Source organism: Opisthocomus hoazin, chromosome 12 (genome assembly GCF_030867145.1).
Source record: "Opisthocomus hoazin isolate bOpiHoa1 chromosome 12, bOpiHoa1.hap1, whole genome shotgun sequence".
NCBI classification, from domain to species: Eukaryota; Metazoa; Chordata; class Aves; order Opisthocomiformes; family Opisthocomidae; genus Opisthocomus; species Opisthocomus hoazin.
The window spans coordinates 15,494,805-15,517,186 of NC_134425.1; the positions used below are offsets into that span (position 1 = coordinate 15,494,805).

Genomic DNA, 22,382 nt, shown 5'->3' on the forward strand with positions numbered 1-22,382 from the left:
AAAAGGATGCTAGCCCTCTGCTCCAGCAAGGGAATAGGGGCCCAGCACAGTGCGTGCTCCCTGTTCTCACCCAGACAGATGAGAGCAGTGTGGGAGGCGAGCCTGGGGCTAGTGGTGGACATCTGGTCCGTCGATAGCAAAGCCAGAGTGTAATTATATGGGAGAGGAGGATTTTCGCAGTACCTGAGGGTTGAAATATTTCCACCTTCAAATGCTGGAGCCTGTCCTGAGCCAGGGTTAGAGCTGCCCCGAAGAGCTGGGGAGGTGCAGAGCAGGATACCGTGCTGAGCCCCCCAGCCTGCTGGGGAAGCCGTGGTGCCTCCCAGGCTGCTCCGTGCTTGCCCTGAGCATCTCCTCCTGTCTGAGGTGGACAAGTGACATGTCCTCCTCTGGCTTTCCCCAGGTGAAGCTGAACAAGCTGGCCTTCCTCAACCAGTTCCACTTTGGAGTCTTCTATGCCTTCGTGAAGCTGAAGGAGCAGGAGTGCCGTAACATTGTGTGGATCGCAGAGTGCATTGCCCAGCGGCACAGGACCAAGATCGACAACTACATTCCCATCTTCTAACCCTGCCCTGCTCCTGCCCGACCCTCGCGCCCCTGGAGCTTGGTGGGACCCCAGTCTAGCTCCCCGAGTTACCCCTCACCCAGACTCCAGGGACATCCCATCTGTGGAACTGGCTCAGATGAGGAAACTGTACAGTTGCTAGTTAAATTATTCACGAGCTGAAGTTTGAGTTGTGTGTGCTGTGAGGGGTCCAGAGGGACCAGTGGCACAGGCTTGGCCCTCTGCAGCAGGAGGGACACCTCCTCTTGCCTACCTAGTAGTCCCCATGTCGCTGTACTAATCTTCTGTATCTGCTTATGCTCTTAGAGCAAGCACCGGCTGGGGGGTTTCTGCCTCCGAAGGGTTCCCACCACCAGAGGAATGCATCGGGTCTGCCATGGCTGGGGGTCCTCTCTGCCCGTGCTCTGCACGCCTCCTCCTCAGTGTTCTTCCTGTGAGATTTAGTTTGAGTGTGGTTTGTAGCGTAGCCCGTGCTGCTGTGCAATCCCTGCATGCCCCTGTAGCTAACCCTGACCTGGGAGAGATGGAGCAGCCAGGGCCAGGACTGGGATGGAGCCTGTGGGAACGTGGGGGCAGAGCCAGAGCGCTTGTGGAGCTCCAGCAGCAGCTGCACTAGTGTGGCCTCGCTGTGTCCGTGGAAGCGGCTCTCAGTCTCACTCCTGCCCTGCAGCGTGGAAGGGCTCTGTGAGCTGGCTGAGCTCCTTCCCGCCACGGAGAGCACCCTCAGCTCGGACCAGATCCTCACAGCCATGCAGGAGTTGGGGCTCTTTCTGCCTCGGGAGATGGTGCAGGAACCCTGCACAGCCTCCTGCCTTGTGCCATGGAGCTGTGCGGGCACAACTGGTTCCACGGGGCCACCCCGATGAGCGCAGAGGGCGGCAGAAATGCCCCAGGCCCTGCCCCGGCCCTGCCTGTCTGTGGGTAGGGGTGGGAGCCAAGCCCTGGGCATGGCGTGGCGCACCTGCTCCTTGCTGCGCTCGCTGGCTGGGAGATGCTCCGTGGTGGTGTGGCAGCGGAGAAGCCTCGCTGGTGAGCAAACACATGCTCGGTGCTGCGAGGGATGGGTGGAGAGCAGCTCTGTCCCAGCTTGTGCTGTGGTCACCTCTGCAGTGTTTGTGACCCCGTGATCCCCTCCTCTCTGCACCAATAAATATCTGCCTCCTGCACCGTGCTCTCCCTGCTTACTTGGGTGCCTGCTCCTCCAGCCCCACAAGGAGCCTGCAGCAGCTGGGGGGAGGTGATAGTTGCAGTAGTGGAGCCTCGTGTGGCTCCTGCATGACTTGGGTACTTGCTTCTGCCCCAGGGGCCCCAGGCGATGCCTGGTCTGTGGGTGCTGAGCTGCTGGGGGCCCGCGAGATGCAGCCCCCGCTGCTCACGCAGCCAGATGGCAGTGAGCCGTGCAGTTAGGGAGCTGCGTGACAGATCCCCTGCCTCTGCTGGGCTTGGCCCCCCGCGCCTGGGCTTTCTGCATGGGGCTGTCCGTCTGTGACCGTCACCCCTGCCAGGGCCACAGAGTCAGAGCAAAGCAAAAGGTCAGAGCAGTGCCAGCCGTGACCCAGCTCAGGCATCCCTGACTGCGCAGCACAGCACTGCACCGCGGAAGGAGACAGCCAGAGCCCGGTGGCGTATCAAGAACAGATTTATTTAAAAAGTGACAATCACGTAGTTCATCTCGTGAAGAGCTCCGCAGCCCGGCCTCAACCCCCGTGCTCGCCGGGAGCACGTGGAGTGTGTACGGAACAGCGGGGAGGCAGGGGTTGGCGCAGCAGCAGCTGCAGAGTCCCCAGCCTGACCCAGCTAAGAGGTGACGCAGACAAACGCTTGCAGCTCCGGCAGCAGCGAGGAAGATGTCGGGTAGCTGAGAAACACCCAAGGTACATCCCGGCCCGTGGTGCAGAGCCGCGGGATGCGCGGTTAGAAAAAATACAAAAACAAGGTCTCTAGAAAACGTTGATTCTCGCACAATAGAAAATAGATCTGCCTGATTTTGGAAAGCAATTTGGTTTTTGACGTCTAGTGCTGATCGTTCCCCCGTGGTGCAGGAGGGCGATGCCGGCGGCTGCGCACGCGCTCGGGGGCTGGTGTGCCTGGAAATCCCGGGAGAGGGCTGGCTCCTGCCCCCCGACCGCATGCGGGCCGCGGTCAGGCCGCCTTCGCGTCGTCGTGGTGCTCTCGCCGCAGCGCTCGGGGCAGCTTGGGGTTGATGAAGAATCCTTTCAGGAACAAGTCTCGGACAAAATAGGGCAGGTAGCGGTGTATGAAATACATCAGCCCAAGGCCCTGCCCTGGGTAGTAGCGCACGGCTGGGTTGGCAGCCAAGAGCCCGTCTGTGATGCTGTTCACCACCGCGCTGAGGTCCTCCACTGCCACCTTCATGAACTGGATGAACTGGCGGTTGATCTCCTCCACGTAGTCCTCGCCGTAGGCCTGCAGCAGCTCCCGGGGCAGGCTGGCCACCAGCTGCTGCTTCTGCAGGTTCCAGAAGGCAGGGTCGCACGTCGTCCCTGCAAGGACGCGGCCACCCCCCGTGAGCTGCGTGGCCCTCCCTCCTCCAGCACCCCCAGCACGGGTGCCAGCAGCCCCTAGGAAGGTCCTGCTGAAACCCCGACAGAGATCTGCCACGGGGTGGAAGCATGGTGGGGAGCACCGTGGTGGCTCCTCAGAGCCCGGCACGGAACCAGAGGTCTTGGACCTTGCCTGCAGTGGGGCTGGTGCTACCGTAAACGTGACCAAGCTGGTCTGGCCAGCCCCAGCGGCAGAGGATCCGCTGGCAGGGCTTGACCCTGACCCTGCCTCTCACCAACTGGAGCCCAAAGGCCACAGGATGGCCACCGTCCCCAGGGAGGTGGCCAGGGATGCTCAGAAGCTGCATCCTGCACCACCGACTGCCCCCCGGGGTACATCCCCTTTGCCTGTGGGTGCTGCCAGCCAGCAGGTGCTGACCCTCTTACCTGTTTTGTAGTAGCCAGGCAGGATGAGGCTGACTTTGACACCCCAGGGCTGGAGCTCGCTGCGGAAGGTGTCCATGAGCAGGCTGAGGGCTGCCTTCGAGGCCCCGTAGGCTGCCAGGCAGGGGAAGGGCAGGTCACCTTGCAGGAGCAAAAAGGACGAGTGAGCGGGCTCTGGGGCAGCTGCCTGCGTGGCTGGGGGCAGGCAGGGGGTCGGGAGGGCTTGCGCAGGGCTGCGCTCCTGGCCTCGGCGCAAGGCTGATGCGGGGGAAGCAGAGGTGCCCGGGGGCTGCGGGAGCGACGCCGCGCCATGGGGATGCTCGCCCCACAGCCACGCCGGGGGTGAAGGCAGGCTGCTCACCCGCAGGGCTGCTGACGGTGACGATGCGCCCGCCGGCAGAGCGGAGCAGGGGCAGCAGCCCCTTGGTGAGCTCCAGCGAACCGAAGAAGTTCACCTCCATGCAGGCGCGGAATTTGCCCAGCGGAGAGAGCTCGGCGTCGGCGATGATGTCGTTGAAGCCGGCGTTGTTCACCAGGCCCCAGAGCCCTGTGGGGATGGGATGCTCTAAAGAGGTGACCCCCAACGGGGGGACCCCCCTCACCCTTGGCATCCCAGCTGCTCCCTGGCTCGTGGAGGTCCTGCAGGGAATTGCGGGGTGCCCCGGGACAAGCCCCGGTAGCAGAGGCTGTCGGCATGGGTGTCCGCAGGGATGCAGCCCGCAGTGGGGGGCACTGCCGCAAGCTGAGGTCCTGGGGGCGGGGGGGGTGCCGAGGGCTCCTACCTGTGCTGTTGGTGTGGGCCTGCATGTGCTGCAGGACGCGCTGGATGTCCTCCGGCTTGGTCAGGTCCATCTGCAGCAGCGTCAGCCTCGGTGAGCAGCTCCTGCGCAGCTCCTGGGCGCCGGGCCCCTGCGGGTCCAGCACGCTGGCGAACACCCGGAAGCCCATGGCGTCCAAGTGCCGCGCCGTCGCCTGCCCGAAGCCCGAGTCACAGCCTGTGAGAGCCGAGGGGAGCCCTTCAGCGGCCGGCGACAGCCACCAGCCAGCTGCCCCCAGCCCCCAGGGGCCACGAGCTCTGCCTCTCCATCCCCAGGGACCAAACCCCAACCCTCAGCCAGCATCAGTCCCCACCTTGGGACCACCCTCCTCGGGGACATGACCTTGCCCTGGGGCATTCGCAGGTTGTGGAGCTGCTCTTTTCTCTCTTCCGCACACAACAGAGGAAGAAATCCCTCCCTTATCTGCAACCCCCATCGCCCCGAGCGCCCCTCCGATGCAGGTAAAACCGGGGGCACAGGGAGGCACCCGGACAGCCCAGCGCCAAGCAGCCATGCGGGGCAGGAGGTGTCACCTGGCAAATGCCCTCCGGCAGCTCCGTCGGGCGCCAGGGCCCCGGGACCGAGGGGATTAAAGACGGGAAGGAAAAAAAGAGGCATCCTGGTCTGCCCCTGCCACCCTGCATCCTTCGAGGGAGCATCGGACAAGGATGTCCCGTGCCGGGGAGCACTGGGTGCTGCCGCGCCTGGTCCTGGCCTCGTCTCCTCCATCTCAGCTGGAGCAGGGGCACCCCAGGTGACACTGTCACCCACAGAGCCACCGTCAGGGTGGCTGGGGGACAGCCCGGGCAGGAGCTGGGTGTCGTGGGGCAGTGGCAGGGCCGGTGGCCAGTGCAGGAGCAGCTGGGGTGCAAACAGCGGCAGCAAGGTACAGCCTGTTCCCGGGGCCGATGGCAGCGCTGATAGCTCGGAGGGAGCCCGCGCCGCTGCCCGGCCGCATTAACCATTAACAGGGGATCGCTGGAGGGGCAGCCCCGCGGCTCCTGCACCCTCCTGCCTGGCCCCCTGGGGTGCTCCTCAGGACATCCCTGAGAAAGGGCCCTATTCAGCGGGATGGACGCACCGGTGGCCCCAGGCACTGCCACGGACTCCATGGGCCCCACGAGACCCCAGAGCCTGCCCAGCACTCCTCCTGCCAGCCCCAGGGTGGGCATGGGGACCCGCTGCCCCCTTGGCTCCCCCAGGCTGGGACTGGGGGGGCCAGCTAAGCCCTCCTCAGCTCAGCGTCCACGGGCCGGTCCCCAGCTCGGCTTTACTTTATTGCTGCGTCAGAAACCTGTAATAAAGCCCCTGGCCAAAGGCCAGAGCAGAACACACCCCAGAGGTGCTCAGCTGGGAGGAGAGGGATGCAGGGACCTCCCCCTTCCCCGAGCAGCCCACGTAACACCCAGCACCCATCGTGGGCGCATGCCGAACCGGCTCAGCATCACCCCAGCATCGTCCCTGGCCCCATCCCTGGGGCTGCAGGGGATGCCGAAGGTGCTGCCGGCACGGCGCATCCGCCTCTCCCCTCCCAGGAACGGGTCGTGCTGCCAGCAGCCCGCCAGATAAAGGTGCGTTTCGCCTTTCCCAACAGGGCAGGAGAAAACTGCAATAAAGATAAGGTTTAAAAATAAAAGTGCTCGCGGCCGCGGCCTCGCCGTGCCGCAGCCAGCACCCTGCCCACCGCCGCTGTCGGGACACGGTTACCTGTGCTGCTCCCGCCCCAGCCGGCAAGAAAAGCTTCCAGTCCAAACACAAATCTGCCCATCACCTCCCGAGCCTCAAAACACCAGGAAGCATCCCAAAAAAACTCGAGAGCGCCAGGTTTGCCGGCTTGTTTTGGGCAAGCCTGGCAAGGAGGGAGCAAACACGGCCGCGTGCCGTCTGAGCCAGGCAGGGTTTGTTTTGCCTGAGAGGAGCGGGGCGGTCGGAGGGTTTGTTTCGGAAGTTTTAATTTATTCACACACACACGAAAAAAAAAAACCCCTCCAACCCTTCTGGGAGGCTGGCGGGAGGCCCGGGGCCAGGAGGGCGAGAATGCTCTGGTGTTATTTAAGGTCTCTGGTGCTGCTCGTCTTCCCAGGCACCACACTCAGGCATGGCCAAGAGCGCAGGGAGGGAGAATGAAACCCCCTGGGATCACAACCCGCAGCCCCAAGGCACGGCAGCTCGCCCGGCGCCATGCTTGCTCCCCATGGCTACCAGCGCGCTGCCGGCCACACCGGGGCTGGCACGGGAACCACCGCCAGTGGCTCGGCCCTGCCGGGAGCGCTGGAGCCGGCCAGTCTGTGCAGCCCCGGCGAGGCTGGTGCTGCCAAGGATGCCGCATCACGAGGAGATGCCGGTGCCAGCTCCCCCCGCCGCGGCTCCCAGCTTGCCGACCGGTTTTGCATCCGTGCCAGCGTGAGGGATCGCGGTTGGATGGAGCACGGGAGAAGCCCGGCATAGGGAGCGCGGCGGAGGAAGGCAGGCGGCTCAAAGCCCCCGGTCGCAATCCCCACGGCCCCAGCCCAGCAGCCAGAGGCTTTCGCTGCAGTGGGAGACAAACCTGGCAGAGCTCTGCAGGCTCAGCAAGCCGGGGCAAACGCCCACTCCGGGGGCCGGCTGGCCTTTTGCCGGAGCAGCGCGTCGGCAGCAATTCCTGGGGACTTCGCAGGAGCTCAGCCAGTCCACTGGCTCCCCCAGGAGTGAGACATGCCTGCCTCTGCTGGGATTTTGGCACGACGAGCCCTGGCTTTACCCATCTCGGGCAAGCAAAAAAGGTTTGGCTGCTGGCATCGCCGTTGGTGTGCCCTCCCACCCACTCGGCGAGGGCAAAGAGGATGGATCATGCGGCACGGCGTGCCCACCGCCCGGAGATGCCCCTCGCCGGCGAAAGCAGAGCCGCTGGCAGCTCCCAGCCAGTCTGCCCAGCCATGGCAGGGGTGGGCACTGCTCGTGGTTCCTCGCTGCCAGGACCTGGGCTGGGCTCACGTGCCACCAGCTGAAGCCGCGGTCCCAGTTTGGTGCGGGCACATGTCTGTCGGGTGAGTCAGGCGCGGCGCTGGCTTTTTGCCGTCTCAGGTATCGGCGCTGCTCCTGCAGCCAGCACCGAGGCCGCCGCGCACGGACGCATGCTCGAAATCAACGCTGCAGTTTGCTGAGCAGAGCTGAGACGGTGATAACGCCGCTGCCGCCCGGGAGCTGCCAAACCACAACCACCACCCCCCACCCCCCAACGCTGGTCCTGCGCCCACCGCCGGCACGGTACGTGATGGAGGGCCGGTGGCACAGGTCAGACTGGCTGTGCATCCTCATCCCGAACCACAAGCCACGCATCCTCATCCCTGAGCCATGCACGATGGGAGAGGACCAGCACGGACCTGGGAAACCTCAGCAGTCAGAAGCACAGCTCAGCTGAAGAAGCCCCGTGCGGCTGAAATCCCCGGAGCTGCTCCTTCCATGGCCACCCCTGCCCGGGACCCCAGCATGGAAGCTGGAGAGGGGTTGCCCCGGGACTGAGCATCCCTCCGAGGGACCAGCCCCCCCCCTCCCAGGGTCAGCCCTGGGCCACCCGGGTACCTGGGGCGGATGGGCAGCAGGGTGGCTGTGGGGTGTCCTTTGGGGATGCTCCATCTCTCGCCAAGCCCTGAGGCAGCCGGGTGCTTCTCAGACAGGTCGGACACCCAGAGCAGCATTGTGCCCCGTGTGCCCCCTTGCAGCCCTGCCACTGCTCCGCAAATCCCAGGCCGTCAATCCCACCTCCCGCGCAGAGCTTTTGGGCTGCGTGTCCCACCACCCTGCCCGAGATGCCTCACCAAGACGGGACTGTCACTGCTGTCACCAGCCTCCCAGCGCTGGGCTGAAGGACACCAGGAGCCGGAGTGCCAAGGCTGAGCAGATTAACATGCTGAGCTCCTTGTTTCCGTACGCTCAAGCTCAAATCCTGCCCGGGATGCCAAGCTAAACATGGCTGACATTTTGCTCGGAGGTGTTGCCTTCTGGAACTGGCAGGATTCACCGCTGCCGCCTCAGATCCGGCTCCTCCAGGCGTGGGATGGGGTCAAGCAGGGAGGCTCAGCCGGGCACCGCAGCGGGCCCTGATCCTAGCTCGGCTTCTTGGGGGCGGCCATCCCGGCTCTGTCCCAGATCCACCCCATGGAGGAGGAAGCCCAGGGCGAGGTGGCACCAAGTGGCGCAGCTGGAGCGGGGATGGTGCCACCGGAGGGGATGGGGCACCCCAAAAGGGACTCGGTGAGGGTGGTCCCTGCATGGGGCAGGAGGAAGTGCCCAGCAAAGCCGGCACGGGCAGGGCAGGGCCCCGTGGCCAACACCTCCCGGATGCCACACACGTTTGGAGCGAGGAGCGATAAAGGGGTGATGTCAGCCCCGGGCGAGTGGGAACAAATTCTTGGCAGGGTGCTGGGGAGGGAGGGGACGGCAGGAGCTCCTGTGCCCATGGCAGCCGAGCCACCCCAGCTGCCCACCGTCTCCCCAGCCTGCCATCACCTGCCCGCACCCGGGGTCCTGCCGGGGCAGCGAGACCGGCCAGGGGCACTGGCAGCCCCCACCCCACCGCAGCCGGTGGCATCGCCGTCAACAGGAAACTGCACCCCAGCCAGTGGCTCGTGCGGCAGCGTGCTGTGCCGAAAGTGGGGTGTCCCCGCTGCCAGCGGGACCCCCCCCTCCCCGGGAGCAGCCCCCGTGCCGGGGCGCTGGCAGACGGGGCCAGGGTGGCAGGAGGTGGTGATGCTGCTGCTGGTTCTCAGCACCCGCTTTCAGGCAGCCACGAGCCTACTTCAACTAAATTAAACCAGGGAGATGCCATCGGGGACGACCCAAATCCCATCCCCAAATCCCTGGCGAGGGGACAACGCACGAGCCCCCTGCCCAAGCAGCCTGGGTGGGCGTCCCTGCAGAGCCTCAGCCTCCCTCCCCGGGCAGGACCCGAGGCAAGGGGGCACAGCCGGCACGAGCAGCGGCAGCGAGATTCCCGGCCGGGGTGCTGACAGCTCCCGCCGCCTGGGATGAAATGCCCCGGCCGTGTCCCTCCAGCCGGTTCTACAGGGTGGGGTGGGGGCCAGGCAGCCCCCCAGGGAGGCCCACGGACCACAGCAGAAGGCAGAGCCGGGGATGCTCATCACCGCGGGGGGTATGGGGTGGCCCAACCCCCTCCCCGCGCTGGGGACGATGGCCAGATGGTGTGAATTACAACAGATTAGCCAAGTGTTTCTGAAGCCTCGCACCCCGCCACCTCCACCCGGGGAGATATGTTTCACTTAATGAACCAAAGAGAAGGGGGAAAAAATCTGATTTTCCACCTAGACAACCTGAAGCAGCTGGGCAGAGCTGACGAGGAACCCCGAGGCCGGCACGGATGCACCCATGGCTCCTGAATTAAAGCCCATTTCTCAGGAGCAGCCACTGGTTCCGGTGACCCAATGGCACAAGAGCAGCCATGAGATAAACCAGCGTGAGGAGCCGCAGCCCTCCCTGTCACCGCCACTAAAAGCCACCCAGATGCCTTATACCCCCTCCAAGGCTGGGCAGCAGATGCTGCTTGCAACCGACGGGGCTAACAAAGCCAGGAGCTCGTTACATCGCATGTGGCCGTGGTGCAGCCAGGAGCCCGGCTGGGACAGAAACAAGCCCAGCCACCCTCCCCTGCACACGGCCAGTGCCTGGTGAGACGCTCGAGGGGGTCGGGATCTACCCGCAAGCTCGCAGCCCGCAGCGCAGGCTTTCAGGTCTCAGGAGGGCAGCTGGGCACCCAGCCCTGCTAAGCTCAGCCTAAGGGCTTGCACCAGCGGGGCAGCCGATGTGAAAGCGCCAGAGTCTTCCTCAGATGCAGGACAGCCCGGGAGATAACCCAGCTCCCGGCACAGCAGCGGGGCTGGCGACGCTGCTGCTGGTGAGGACCAACCCAGGCTCACAAACAAGCTGGGTGGAGGAAGTGCCTCACCTCCCAGCAACGCTGCCACGCTTCGGGGTTTCGCAGAAAAAGGGTGCAGGGAATTTCCTAGAAGCAGCCTCTTGCTGCATCCCGGGGCCAGGCAGGACCTTCCAGCAGCTGCTGTCCACGATGGGAGATCCTCTCCCACAAAGGAGCGGCCAGACTCTCGCGTTCAAGGATTTGAGGTTCCTGCGGGCAGGGATGAGCGGGAGAAGCAGGCAGCACAGCTATCGCTTGGGGAAGGGCACAGCCTGTCCCTCAGAGCTAATCTGGGATGGATGGATGTCCCCCCCGAGAAGAGGAAGCTGTGAAGAGCTGCAGCGATAACCGGGTTAATAAACACCTTCGGAGAGAACACAGCGAACTGGGAACACGGCACCGGCGAGCCACGAAAGCCATCCATCAGCAAGAGCTGTCGCTGGGAAGGACACCCACAGCCCAGGGACGGCGCGACTGGATCGGCGCCGATGCCAAGCCAGTGCCGGTGACACGTCTGCCTGGGCTCTTGGAGAGGGAGAGGCCGGGTGGGAGCCAGGCTGGGAAGGCAGAAAGCTCCCCCAGCCACGGCCAGGATGCAGCACTGAAGATGCTCCCAGGGAATGAAGTGGTGGCAGCAAAGCCACGGCTGGGGCACCTGCTGCGAGCATCCCCGGGCTGAAAAAGGCTCCCCAGGGACTCCCAGCAGGCTGGAGAAACACCACCCAAGCTCACGTCCATCTCTCATATGTGATGAGAACACATCAGGCCCCAGGAGCCAGCAAGGAGAGGCAGAAGGTCATGCCCAGGATCTGCTACAGGCAGGGCTAAGCCATCCACATGCAGCAGAAGGGAAGACCAACTCTTGTGCTTGGACCACTGTGAGCCATCACCACCCAGGGACATCTCAGGGAAGGTCTTGCAAGCCAGGATAGCAAAGCACCACAGCCACTGCAGCACCAGGAGAACCTCCAGGCGGGTCACGCCAGCCGTGGAAGAGCCCTGAACAGCCACCCAGGATGGGGTGCCATGCCACCCACTGCTCCAAGGAGGGGGACAAGTCACCGGGGGCTGCAACACGTGGTGCCAGCAGGAACCGAGCCAGGCTGGGGCAGCACCAGCCAAAGTGGCCACTCCATGCCCAGGGAATCACAACGTTAAGCAGCTCAGAGCGTGCAGCACCCCAGTAAAGCTGCAGAGCTGTAGCAGGTCAGGGGTATTTTGGTGATGAAATTCGACCTTGTAAGGTGCCATCTCATCACCACAACAAACTCCCACCACGTGCCACAAGTCCAGGGAAGCAGAACAATGGGCACAAGCCCTGCCCATCCCCACCTCACCATGGGCTCTGTGGTTGCACCAACTGTATTTTCTCTTGCAGCTTCCAGATCCACCTGGAGCTCAGGGGTTTTTGTTTGGGGTTTTTTTTTGAGAAACTAAGTAAAACACTTGAGTGAGCATCAGTTTACCTTCAGCCAAGACAGCTTTTGAAATATATCGAGCTGTTCAGACCTCCAGGCTATGAGCTGCACCCCCATGGCCATCTCAAACCGCACCAGCCCCTTCTACACCAGATTTAGGTTGTACGGGGCTGGCCTTTCCCCTCCTCACTCTCCACCTGCAGCACCCACCAGCTCTTCAGAGCCAGCATTTGAGTATCACGAGACTATTTTGGTGCATATTCCCCAGAACACATGAAGGTGGCTCTCCAGGCTGAGGTGCCTGGACACAGTCACGCTGACCCAGGCTGAAGGGCGATGCACAGGGCAGCGCCCTGGACATGCCCTTTGGCTTGGGACGGCACAGGCAGAGCCCAGCACACCAGCTGAAGGGGGGACAGAAGTGATTATGGGATGGCTGTGCAGCCCAGATTATAGAGCTTGTCCCCACCTGGTAACTGGGACCCTGGAGAGGAGCAAGCACTGCTCACTGCTCTTCGGACAGGGTCATGAGAAGCAGGTGTGCACAGTGTGATGGTTATTGCCAAACTGGAGTATGACCACCACAGTGGAGAAACAGGGTAGGGAGGGATCACAAATCTGCTCAAGGGTATGTCTGGTGGAAGCTAAGAGACCCAGCACGAGAAGATCACCATCATCAGAAGAAACAGAGAAAGGCTTGAAAGGAGAGGCCAGACATTCAAAGCATTGGCAGGACACCCAAGGGCAGGTATCTCCTCCGGGACCTCAGCTCACCAGCCCATCCCTCCTCTCCGTCCCCAGCCTGCCTGGGGAGCACTCACCACCTGGCTCCCCAAGGTCCACCACCCAGCAAGAGGGAGCACCACCACAAAGCTGAAAACTGCTTTTCAGGATTACAGCCTTAGAGCCAGCAAATCCCAGGACAGCACACCACATGTGATGGGGAAGCCAGCTCCCAACAGGAAAGTTGATAAAGCTCCGGGGCTGGCAGCTCTCCAGGGGAGGAGGAAGCAGAAGCGATATGTTGCATGTGGAAGCACGCACTGGGACAGAAGAACAGGGATGGGAGATGGTGGATGATGGGAGATGATGGATGTACCATAGCAGGCAGGGAGAACCCGAGGAGGCAACAGGCTTATGCTGGGCAAGATTAAAAAACCTGAACTATACCTCTAGCAACACACTGACAGCACGAGGGCAACCGTCTTGGGCATTTCCCACCTAGCAGGCTCCACAGCAGTATCTCAGATCCGAGACTGCAGGAGAGGTGCAGAGGTACGAAAACCCTGCAGCCTTTCCTCCTGCACAGGTCTGCTGGGCAAGCAGAGGTCCCCCAGATGGGGTTTTGGGCCAGCACTGAAAGGGGACTATGGTGAGAAGGCAAATGCTTGCCCAGGCTTGCTGGAGGCACCTTGAAGACTCCCCCACTCCATCCCTTGCTCAAGCAAATCCCCAGCTGGGCAAGTCCACCAGCCCTGTGCTACCAGTAGTAAAAGCAGCGCAGCTCTTCTGTAACCAGATCCTGGCTCGAGGAGAGCCAGACTCAACCATGGGTAACCCAATCCCAGACCTCATTAAAGATGGGCTGCTCACTGGACTGGAGGGCGCAACTGCCTCCGCCGCTCTCCTCGCGCAGCAGCATCCGTTCCCATCTGACAAGCTCATTTCTGCGGGAAGTCTCTGCTTTGCTGCTCTCATGTCCCCGCCTAACCCCGAGCGTTCAGCAAGCCGGCTTGGGTTTCTCTACCAACTCTGCTCTCCCACGGCGTGCAACTTCGATGCGCTTTTCCTCCTAATTAGCTGCGCTCATCATTTTTTGGTTAACAGTGCTAGAAAAAAAAAACCCACCCCAACAGGTCTGTGTTGTTCACAGACTTCAGAAGTGCTTATTTAATAGAGAAGTGAGAAAAAGCTGAGTGCACACGTCTGCCTGTCCGCGGTGAGGAGGGGCAGGTAGCTACTTCTGAGGAAGCCTAGCGAGAGGAAGAAGAATCCTAAAATCACAGAGCACTGCTGACAAAGTGGGGGGATACCTCCAGGCCTGCAAAGACAGGCTGAGAAAGCAGGTTTCCTGCTCCGCTCCCCAAAACCGCCAGCAAAACCCATAACTACACAGTTAAACCTTGCTTTTGTTTTTTCTTTAAACACTCAAGAGATTGCTTGTACACCAGAGTTGGAGTTTGGGTGTTTGGCTTTGATCCTGTCCCCCCCCCATCAGCTTGGAGGAGCAGTTGTCTCGGCTGTTAATTTTTAACAGCTCCTGGAAAAACCAGAGCTATTCCAGGGAACGAGCTGATTTGCAGCCTGCCCTTAGCCTGGGGAAGACTGCAGGGAGCTCTGACCTGGCTCACCGGCTCCAGAACCGGGGTGGAAATTGCTGCTGGAGCATCTTCGCAGGAAGGCTGCTGGCAGGCTCAGCACCAGAGCTGGGCTGCAAGCGTGCCGTGCCGTGGAGCTGCGGTGCCCATCCCGGAGCCAGCAGGCATCACTCAACACCCCCAAAGCCAGGAGCCAGGACATCTCTCAATCACCCAGTTTAGCTGGAAAATGGGTCTAAGACAGCACCAAAGTCCAGACGGGAGCGACGCTGCTCTTCCACCAAGGAAAACCATCTACCTTTGCAGCAGAACAGCGAGAATCCCCACATCTGGATCAGACCTTTCCATCCTGCCACAGACACCATATGCTTCAACATCTGTCGAGTCCACGGGAAACGCTGAAGCTCCACTTGACTGCGATCACGTTGCAAACACCTCCGTTAACCTTGAACAGGATCTGAAGCTCTGACCCATTTCAGATTGTTAATGGGGCATGCAACTGTAACCAGAGAGCCTCACCAGGAAAACAGCTTACCCTGCAGCGAGGAAGGAGGAGGAGGAGAGAGCAAAACACGGCAGCTTTGGGGCTGAAGCAGCCTGACCTGCCAGCCGGTCTCGCTCACCAAGATGATTTGTTGGGGGACAGCCTGGTCTGCAGGTGCCTCCTGGCACTGTAGGCTGCAGACAGGAGGAGCAAGGATGCGAAGGACCCAAATCACCTCCCCCAGGCAGCGGTCCTGCGGCTCCACGTTATTTCAGAGCTGTGCAATGCAGATGCAAACTTTACAGAGCAACGATTCACCATTTTCAACTTCTCCTCCGAGCTGAAGTGTAAGAAGCGATACCTTGCAACGCGACCCATGCCTTCCCTCTGCTGCAGCAACGCCCTGCGAGCACACCAGGTCTATGGGCTGATTTGCATTCAGTGCTCTCCAAGGATCTGCGCAAATCAGGCACTGGCTGAAAACTCACCCCAAGCAGCCGCACGCGGCAGAGCGAGAGGGTCACAACATCTCCAGTCGCTCAGCAGAGCCCCGGGCTGTGCACAGCCGTCCCTCCACCACCACTGAACACTAAAACCTGCTCGTGGTTGGCAGTTTCCACGGAATCGCCGGATTTCACAGGCATCCACGAAGACCACAGGGACCAAAGGTGATCTCAGCTCGTGTCTAAACCCACCCAGGTCAAAAACCAAACCTCACGTGAAGCGCTGTCAGCCTGGATCTGGAGAGGGCAAGCAACGGCAGCTCATCACCTTCCCCCGAGGCTGCTCTCACAGACCACCCCCAGCACAGTCTACAGGGGCCGGAGCATTTATTATATCGATTCCTGACCGGAGGGAGATGGGGGATACAAGCAACACCCCTCCTCTGTGCTCACACAGCTCAGGGGGACCCCGACGCACCCAAGAACACCCAGCAGTGCCATCACCAGATCTGGAGATGGATGGCGTGGGGATGGCTGCCGCCTCCCTCCCAGCCCTGGCCCGGAGCAGCCGATCTCTGCTCCTCTCCTCATCCCACTGGGGCTGACCTCTCCCAGCCTGGGACGAACAGGAGGGCATTCTCCTCCTCTCCTCTCCGCAGACAGCTGTGACCTCCCCCAGGAAGGGGGATTAACGCTTTCCTCCCGCCGGAGCTGCACTCCCAGAGAAGCCGCACAGTTGGGATGCAGAGCAAGAGTCCAGAGGTCACAGCCATGGGTCACGGCAGGGCGGCAGGGACAATCGGCCACCCACTTTGTTAGCCCAGGAGATGGATGCACCGTGGGAGATGGCAGCACTCCTCGCTCCCCTCCAGCGGCAGGCAGGAGCAGGCAGCAGCAGGCAGCTGCCCATCCCTGCTCTGGCCAAGCCCCAGCTCCACGTGCAACATCCGGAACGCAAGACGGCAGCAGATGGGGAACGTCACAGCTTTCTTGTCCCTGCTGCTACCGCAGGGGCAGCGGCTCGGCCACAGCTGCTCCACTGTTTCCCACTGAGCCGCACGGTTCGTTTCCCTTCCACCCCTCTCATAAACCAAGTCTGGATCAGCCAGTGATGCCCAGACCAGCACACGGGGCTGGAGCATCACACGCAGAGCTCGATGTTGCTCCCGGGGGATCAGACATCTGGAAGAGCTGGGACACCTTGACTGGGAGATAAACAGCATCGCAGCCACATTCCCTCGCTCCGGGTAAGCATCGCTGAACCTGTGCAACTCCAGGATTAAGCCAGTGGCCAAGAAGTGCAAAAGGAAACGATGCCCAAAGCTTTTTGGGCTGGGACCTGTGCTGCTCCGTGGCAGGCATCAGGAGAGGACGTTGCTGCATTTCTTGGTTGACTTGCAGGGCCGATCGTAGCAGAAGCCCCGTCCCCAGCCTCGCACACCATCACGGATGCCCAGCCTCCCCAGGCACCTGACTCCGCACTGCTCCCTCTGCTGCAGTTTGCTTCCCAAGGCCAAGGGGAGGAAGGCCAGGCTGCCTTTCTCCAAGATCGCACATCTGTGCCAATCCTCCCTGGCTGCTCCCGCAGGAGACACCACCAGCGACACAACACCTCGTTGCCAGGAGGTGTCCGGAATTAATCCGCAGAAGAATCAGGCTAATTACCATGCAAATGGTCAAGCGAGGGATGCCGTCTCAGGCACCTGCCGGGCCAGCAGCAAGGAAACGCCGATCCCGCACCGCAGGTTGCACCTCGAACCTGTAAAACCACCAAGTATTTACAGCCAAGAGCAAACACACCAGAGCGGCAGAGGTGTCACCTCAACGCACCACAGCAAGAACACCTTGTTCCAGCCGTTGACTCACTAATTACACAGGCAATGCCAGAGAGCCGGGGCTGGCTTGACCCAGCGTGCCACGGGGTACCCGCGAGCACCCGGCTGTCGGAGATGTCCTCCCCAGGCAAGCCCTGCCCTGCCGTGGCTTCGACCTTCACTCGGTTGAATCATTCATTCATCCGCTGCCTTGCTCCTCCGAGCTTCCTCCTCCCTCCGCTTCCCACCGGCACTGCAGAGCCCTCCGAGCTGGACGGGGGACCCAGCTCTCACCTCCCCTTCTCAAAGCACGTCCCCAGCATGAGACCCAACTTTCTAGGAAACACACAAACCCTCTGCTCCACGGTGGGTGTCTCCAAGCCCAGCCCAGCCATTCCCACCAGGAGGGGAGTTCTCATGCTTGGGAGCACCACCAAGTTCATGCCCATGGGTTTCCCTCCCTTCTGCATCCACGTGGAGCCGGCAGCACCCTCCCAGAACACAACTGCCCCGGCTCGAGCACTTCCTCCTCACCCCACATCTGCTGCCACCATCTCACAGCAAAGCACCCGCTGGCCCCAGCTACCTTCATCATCCTCTAGTCCCACTGGCAGGAGGAAGAAGATGGGAATCACTTGCGTGCCAAGAAATCCTAAAGATGGGCTGGGAGCGCAGCACATCCCCCGCAGAGCTGCCTTGCCCATGGAGGACCTCTGTGCCAGGCGGTCCGAAGAGGAGCAGGACAACGGCCTCGCTTGCCCCCAGCAGGTCCTAGGACAGAGCTCTGGATGAAGCAGTGGTGCTCAGCCCCAGATAGCCGGCTCCGCTGCAGCCTCTAGAGATGCCACAAGAAGCTTTCTAAGAACAAGCGTGGCTCTGGAGGGGAGGAGAGGACAGCCGAGGTGCTCCCAAACCAGCAGCCCGGCTCTGCACCAGCCCCACCACGTGTCCCATTCGATCTCCCACCTTCCAGGGGAAGCGGCTCCTGGCATCGCGCTGCAACCAGCGGTCAGCACTCGAGCCCTTGCACAGAGGAATTGCTTGCAGGGGCCAATGCAGCTCCCTAAAGCCACCTCGCTCCGGGACAGGGGCAACAGCAGGTAGAGCCCAGCCAGTTCTGCTTGGACACAGGCGAGGAGGGACGAGCAGGCAAGCCAGTGCCCGGGTGGGACCCCGCTTGCAGCACCGCACCGGTGGGCGAGGAGGGGTGAATGGTCAAGCTGATGGCCGGGCCACCGCTCTGCCCGTGACACGGCACCCAGGCAGGACCCTACTCACAGCACCACACCAGTGGATGAAGAGTGGCGAGTGGTCAAGCTGGTGGCTGTGCCACTGCTCTGCCCATGGCACAGCACCCTGGTAGGACCCCACTCACAGCAGCACATCAGTAGGCAAGAAAGGGGGAGCGGTCAAGCTGGTGGCCATACCACCACTCTGCCCATGGCATGGCACCCAGGCAGGACGCTGCTCACAGCACCGCACCGGTGGGCGAGGAGCAGTGAGTGGTCAAGCCGATGGCCCTGCCACCGCTCTGCCCATGGCACGGCACCCTGGCACGACCCTGCTCGCAGCACCGCACCGGTGGCCGCCTCGCTCCCTGCCAACCCCGACCCCACGCCAGGGCCATGGGGCATCGAGGCCGCATCCCCGCACTCACCTGTGACCAGGACGGCTCTGCCCGCCACCGGCAGCAGCCCGCGGGGCGATGCCCGCCACAGCAGCAGCCCGGCGGCGGCGGCCAGGCCCAGCCCCAGGGGCAGCGGCAGCCAGGCGCGGCACAGGCTCTGCAGCCCGGCCAGCAGCCCCAGGGGCAGCAGCAGCCCCCGGCCCAGCGCCGGCAGCCCCCGGCCCGGCCCCAGCGCCCGCCGGGCCGCCCGCAGCGCCAGGCTGCCGGCCAGGGCCGCCCACAGCGCGCCGTACGCCCAGCGCTCCAGTCCCGGCTCCATCGCGGCCCCGGGCCCCGGCCCCGGCCCCGGCGCCGCCGCCCGTTTATAACCGCCCCGGCGGGGGGAGAGGGGCGGGGCCGCCGCCGCCGCCGCCAATGGGAGGCGGGCGGGACCGCGCCGGGGCACCGGGCACCGGCGGCACCGGCACCGCGACCCGGCAGCTCCGCACCGCACCGCACCGCACCGCACCGCACCGCACCGCACCGCACCGCAACGCAACGCAACGCAACGCAACGCAACACAGCAAGGGAGCGGGAGCGGGAGCGGGACCGGGGCCGGGAGCGGGGCCGGCGGCGCGGACACCGGCCGGGCAGCGGGACGCCCGCGGCTCGGCTCGGGGCATCGTGCCACCTAGGTAGGCACAGCTCAGCTCAGCTCAGCCCAGCTCAGGACATCGTGCTATGTAGGCAGGCGTAGCTCGGCTCAGCACGGCTCGACTCGGCTCAGCTCAGCTCGGTTCTGCATGGCTCAGCTCGGCACAGCTCAGCTCAGCTCAGCGTGGCTCGGGACATTGTGCCACTTAGGCACGGCTCAGCACGGCTCATCTTGGCACGGCTCAGCTCAGTTTGGCTCAGCCAGGCTTGGGACATCGTGCCACCTAGGTAGGCACGGCTCAGTTCAGCATGGCTCGGCTCTGCTCAGCTCAGCTTGGTTTGGCACAGCTCAGCTCGGTTCTGCATGGCTCAGCTCAGCTCGGTTCAGCACGGTTCGGCTCAGCCCGGCTCGGGACAGCATGCTGCCTACGCAGGCACAGCTCAGCTCAGCACGGCTGGGGACCTCATGCCACTTAGGTAGGCATGGCTCGGCTCAGCTCTGCTTGGTTCAGCTCGGCTCAGCTCGGTTCTGCATGGCTTGGCTCAGCTCAGCTTGGCTCAGCACGGCTCGGGACATCGTGCCACCTAGGTAGGCACGGCTCAGCTCGGGTCGGTTCAACTCAGGTCGGCTCAGTTCAGCCACGGGTTGATGCAGCATGGCTCAGCTCGGCTTGGTTCAGTGCGGCGTGGCTTGGCTCGGTGCTGGGCAGAGCTTCCCAGCAGGCAGCAGCAGCCCTGCTCAGCGGGAGAGCGGCTCCCCTGCCCGCTACCAGGGCCAGAACCAGTGCCACCAGCATCCACGTCCTGCTGGGACCGGGGGGCCCAGGGCACGGCCTCCCCCAGGGCAGCAGGGTGCTGCTCCTGGGACCTGCACCGTGTGCCACCGGGGTCCCGGCACCGGGGCCAGCTGCCCTCGGGCTTCCCCCAGCACCTGGACTGGGCAGGTAAGGTGCGAATGAATCCCCAGCTCCTCTCTGGGAACCCCGCGAAGTGGGGCTAACAACCCCCGGGTGATCCCAACCCCTTCCTCAGCACCCCGCTCTTCGTTCACCACCCGGAGCGGGCAGCATCCCGCTGCCCGGCTACCCAGCATTATTCCCAGGCTGCGGCACGGCAAGCCGGTGCCGCACAGCTCGGGGGAAGCTTTGCCGCACGGCGCCGGGCACCAGGTCTGTGCCACCTCCGTCAAGCGCTCCCTGCACCGCCCCAGCCAGGGGGGGCAAAGTCCTCTCCTTTCCAGGTTTATTACACAGGGTAATTGCTGCCGCCGGGCGCGCTTTATTAAGTGCCTGCTTTAATATTTCACCGAGTCTCCGTACTCGGTGATCCTTCGTGCGTCCCTGCCGTGGGCCTGACCCCCGGTGCCCTCCACGCCGAGGGCGAGAGGCTTTCGCGTGCCGGCATCGACGCCGGCCTCTGATCCTGGAGGAGCCGGGCTGTGCCAGACCCTGCAAGCCCCGGCGCGGGGGTGGCAATGGCAGCGGGTGCCCGTGCCATCCTTCTTGCCAGCAACCCCCCTGGTACCGGCGGAAAAACACATTTCGTCAGCGACGGCGGCGGCGTGGCGTCAAACAGGCTGGGGTGGTTTTGCCGGGGTGTGGTGGTGGGACCCGGCTGGGTTAGCAGCGCTGCTTTTCCAGGCAAGGGAATGCCGGGAATGCCGGCGAGGTAGAGGAGGAGAAGGCATGTTCCCAACAGCATGCCCATGGGCTCTCCCGCAGGAATCCACTTGCTTGTGGAACTGAACTCCGGGAAGACAATGGAGGTGGCCACCAGGCAGAGCCTCGGGGAACCTGGGCTCTGAAGAGGACCCTGTTAAACGTCCCCACCCATCGCCACCCCAGGGCTTGCAAAATCCTGCTGGAGAAAGGTCATTTTACAAAGATGTGGTCACCGGAGAGAGCATCCCAGCCGGAGCTGCCGGGGCATGCGAGGGAGCGGGGTCGGGGACACGGCGTTTTACGGGGGCAGCCAGAACGTCGAGTCTGTGCCGATGACAGTGCTTCAGCAAGGGCAGATGTGGCCTTCCCCAGACCACGAAGCGGCCCTTCCCAAATTGCAGTGTGAACTCACGCGTCTCCTTCAGAGCTGGGTTGGGTGTCCACTCATCCATCCCTTCAAGAGTTCCTTGTGTGTGGTCTTGGGATGCCCTTCTTGGGGGACACCTCAAGATGGGTTCTAGATAGCCATGGTGTGCTCTGTTGGCCACAGTCAGGACTTTCCATGGATGTTGTCACCAAGAGGTCTGGTGGGGTGGGGCTGGACCACCAGCACCCTTTGCCAGCCTTGGCCGTTCCCCAGCTCGCTCCGAAAAGGCCGTTGTGCGGTTGGGGTGACCTTGGTGGCTATTCCCTTGAAGACAGGGCCTGGCCTCATCCATCTTCCCATTGCTCAACACAGGAGGGTGCCTCCCAGCCACGCTGCGCTGTTAGGAAATGCTGGTGATAGCCCCATTACCTTTTGACCTACTTGAGCTCTTCTGTACCCGTTCTGTTAATTACAGCTCACCTTTTTCAGGGGAAGCGGGGCTGGTTTGACCGCAGCCACCTCCCACACCCTTCCTGGGGCTGCTCACGCAGGTTCCCAGCGAGGGGGACACACACCACCTCTTCCTAGGGCTCTGCTTGCCCTAGGCTGTTCCTCCAGCTCCCTGGAGCCTCCCATGACTAACAGGTTTTGAGGTAATTGTTCCACTCCCTAATCTCATCTGCCGAAGATTCATGACATTGTTTTCGAAGTGCCACGAGCCATTTCCAGGGGCTCTAAGCCACTTGAGGGACGTGATTCATCCACACTGATCCCACAGGTACTTAATCTGCTCCAAAACAGCAGGTCCTGCTTCCAGGGCTATGATCTCCTTAGGAAACGCCACGCAGGCGAGCACCTAACAGGGCACTTTTGTCACAGAATCACAGAATCACAGAATAGTAGGGGTTGGAAGGGACCTCTGTGGGTCATCTAGTCCACCCCTCCTGACGAAGCAGGGTCACCTACAGCAGGCTACACAGGACCTTGTCCAGGCGGGTCTTGAACATCTTCAGAGAAGGAGACTCCACAACCTCCCTGGGCAGCCTGTTCCAGTGCTCCGTCACCCTCAGAGGGAAGAAGTTCTTCCTCGTGTTCAGACGGAACTTCCTGTGCCTCAGTTTGTGCCCATTGCCCCTTGTCCTGTCACTGGGGACCACTGAAAAGAGCTGATGGAGACTTGTGCCAGCGCTTGCTTCCTTGCACAGGCCGTGGGGTATAGTCCTTCCTGGGAGCAGTTGTCTCAGGAGAGGGGACCATGGGGCTGGGACCCCCTTGGATGTCACTTGCGGGCTGGGTACCTACCGTGGACCGTCAAGGCCACAGGAGAGGTGATGCTGGACGTGTCCCTCACTAGCTAAAGCAGATGGGGCTCCTC

General features: G+C 62.6%; 2 protein-coding genes across 2 annotated transcripts in view; one reads left to right on the plus strand and one right to left on the minus strand.

Annotated features, from left to right (window-relative positions):
- ATP6V0D1 (ATPase H+ transporting V0 subunit d1) overlaps nucleotides 1-1,731 on the plus strand; it is a 35,711-nt gene extending 33,980 nt beyond the window's left edge. The window contains exon 8 of the mRNA XM_075433656.1: nucleotides 404-1,731. Within this exon, the coding sequence (XP_075289771.1) occupies nucleotides 404-565 (162 nt within the window). The 3' untranslated portion in view covers nucleotides 566-1,731. The remainder of the gene's footprint in view (nucleotides 1-403) is intronic.
- HSD11B2 (hydroxysteroid 11-beta dehydrogenase 2) lies at nucleotides 860-18,665 on the minus strand. The gene is made up of 7 exons (XM_075433420.1): nucleotides 18,591-18,665; nucleotides 18,377-18,503; nucleotides 4,296-4,508; nucleotides 3,875-4,060; nucleotides 3,517-3,654; nucleotides 2,742-3,069; nucleotides 860-1,109 (listed from the first exon to the last, which is right to left on the minus strand). The coding sequence occupies exons 1-7, from the start codon at nucleotides 18,663-18,665 to the stop codon at nucleotides 860-862; spliced, it is 1,317 nt and encodes a 438-aa protein (XP_075289535.1).
- Nucleotides 18,666-22,382: the final 3,717 nt, after the last annotated feature.

What these genes read in the sequence shown, in the direction of transcription:
- HSD11B2 (XM_075433420.1), bottom strand. Translation starts at nt 18,665, where the DNA reads ATGGAGCCGGGACTGGAGCGCTGGGCGTACGGCGCGCTGTGGGCGGCC. An exon ending in CAGAGCCGTCCTGGTCACAG is followed by an intron (nt 4,509 to 18,376) that starts GTGAGTGCGGGG and finishes CGGCTCTCACAG; the next exon opens with GCTGTGACTCGGGCTTCGGG. An exon ending in CACCGTCAGCAGCCCTGCGG is followed by an intron (nt 3,655 to 3,874) that starts GTGAGCAGCCTG and finishes TGCTCCTGCAAG; the next exon opens with GTGACCTGCCCTTCCCCTGC.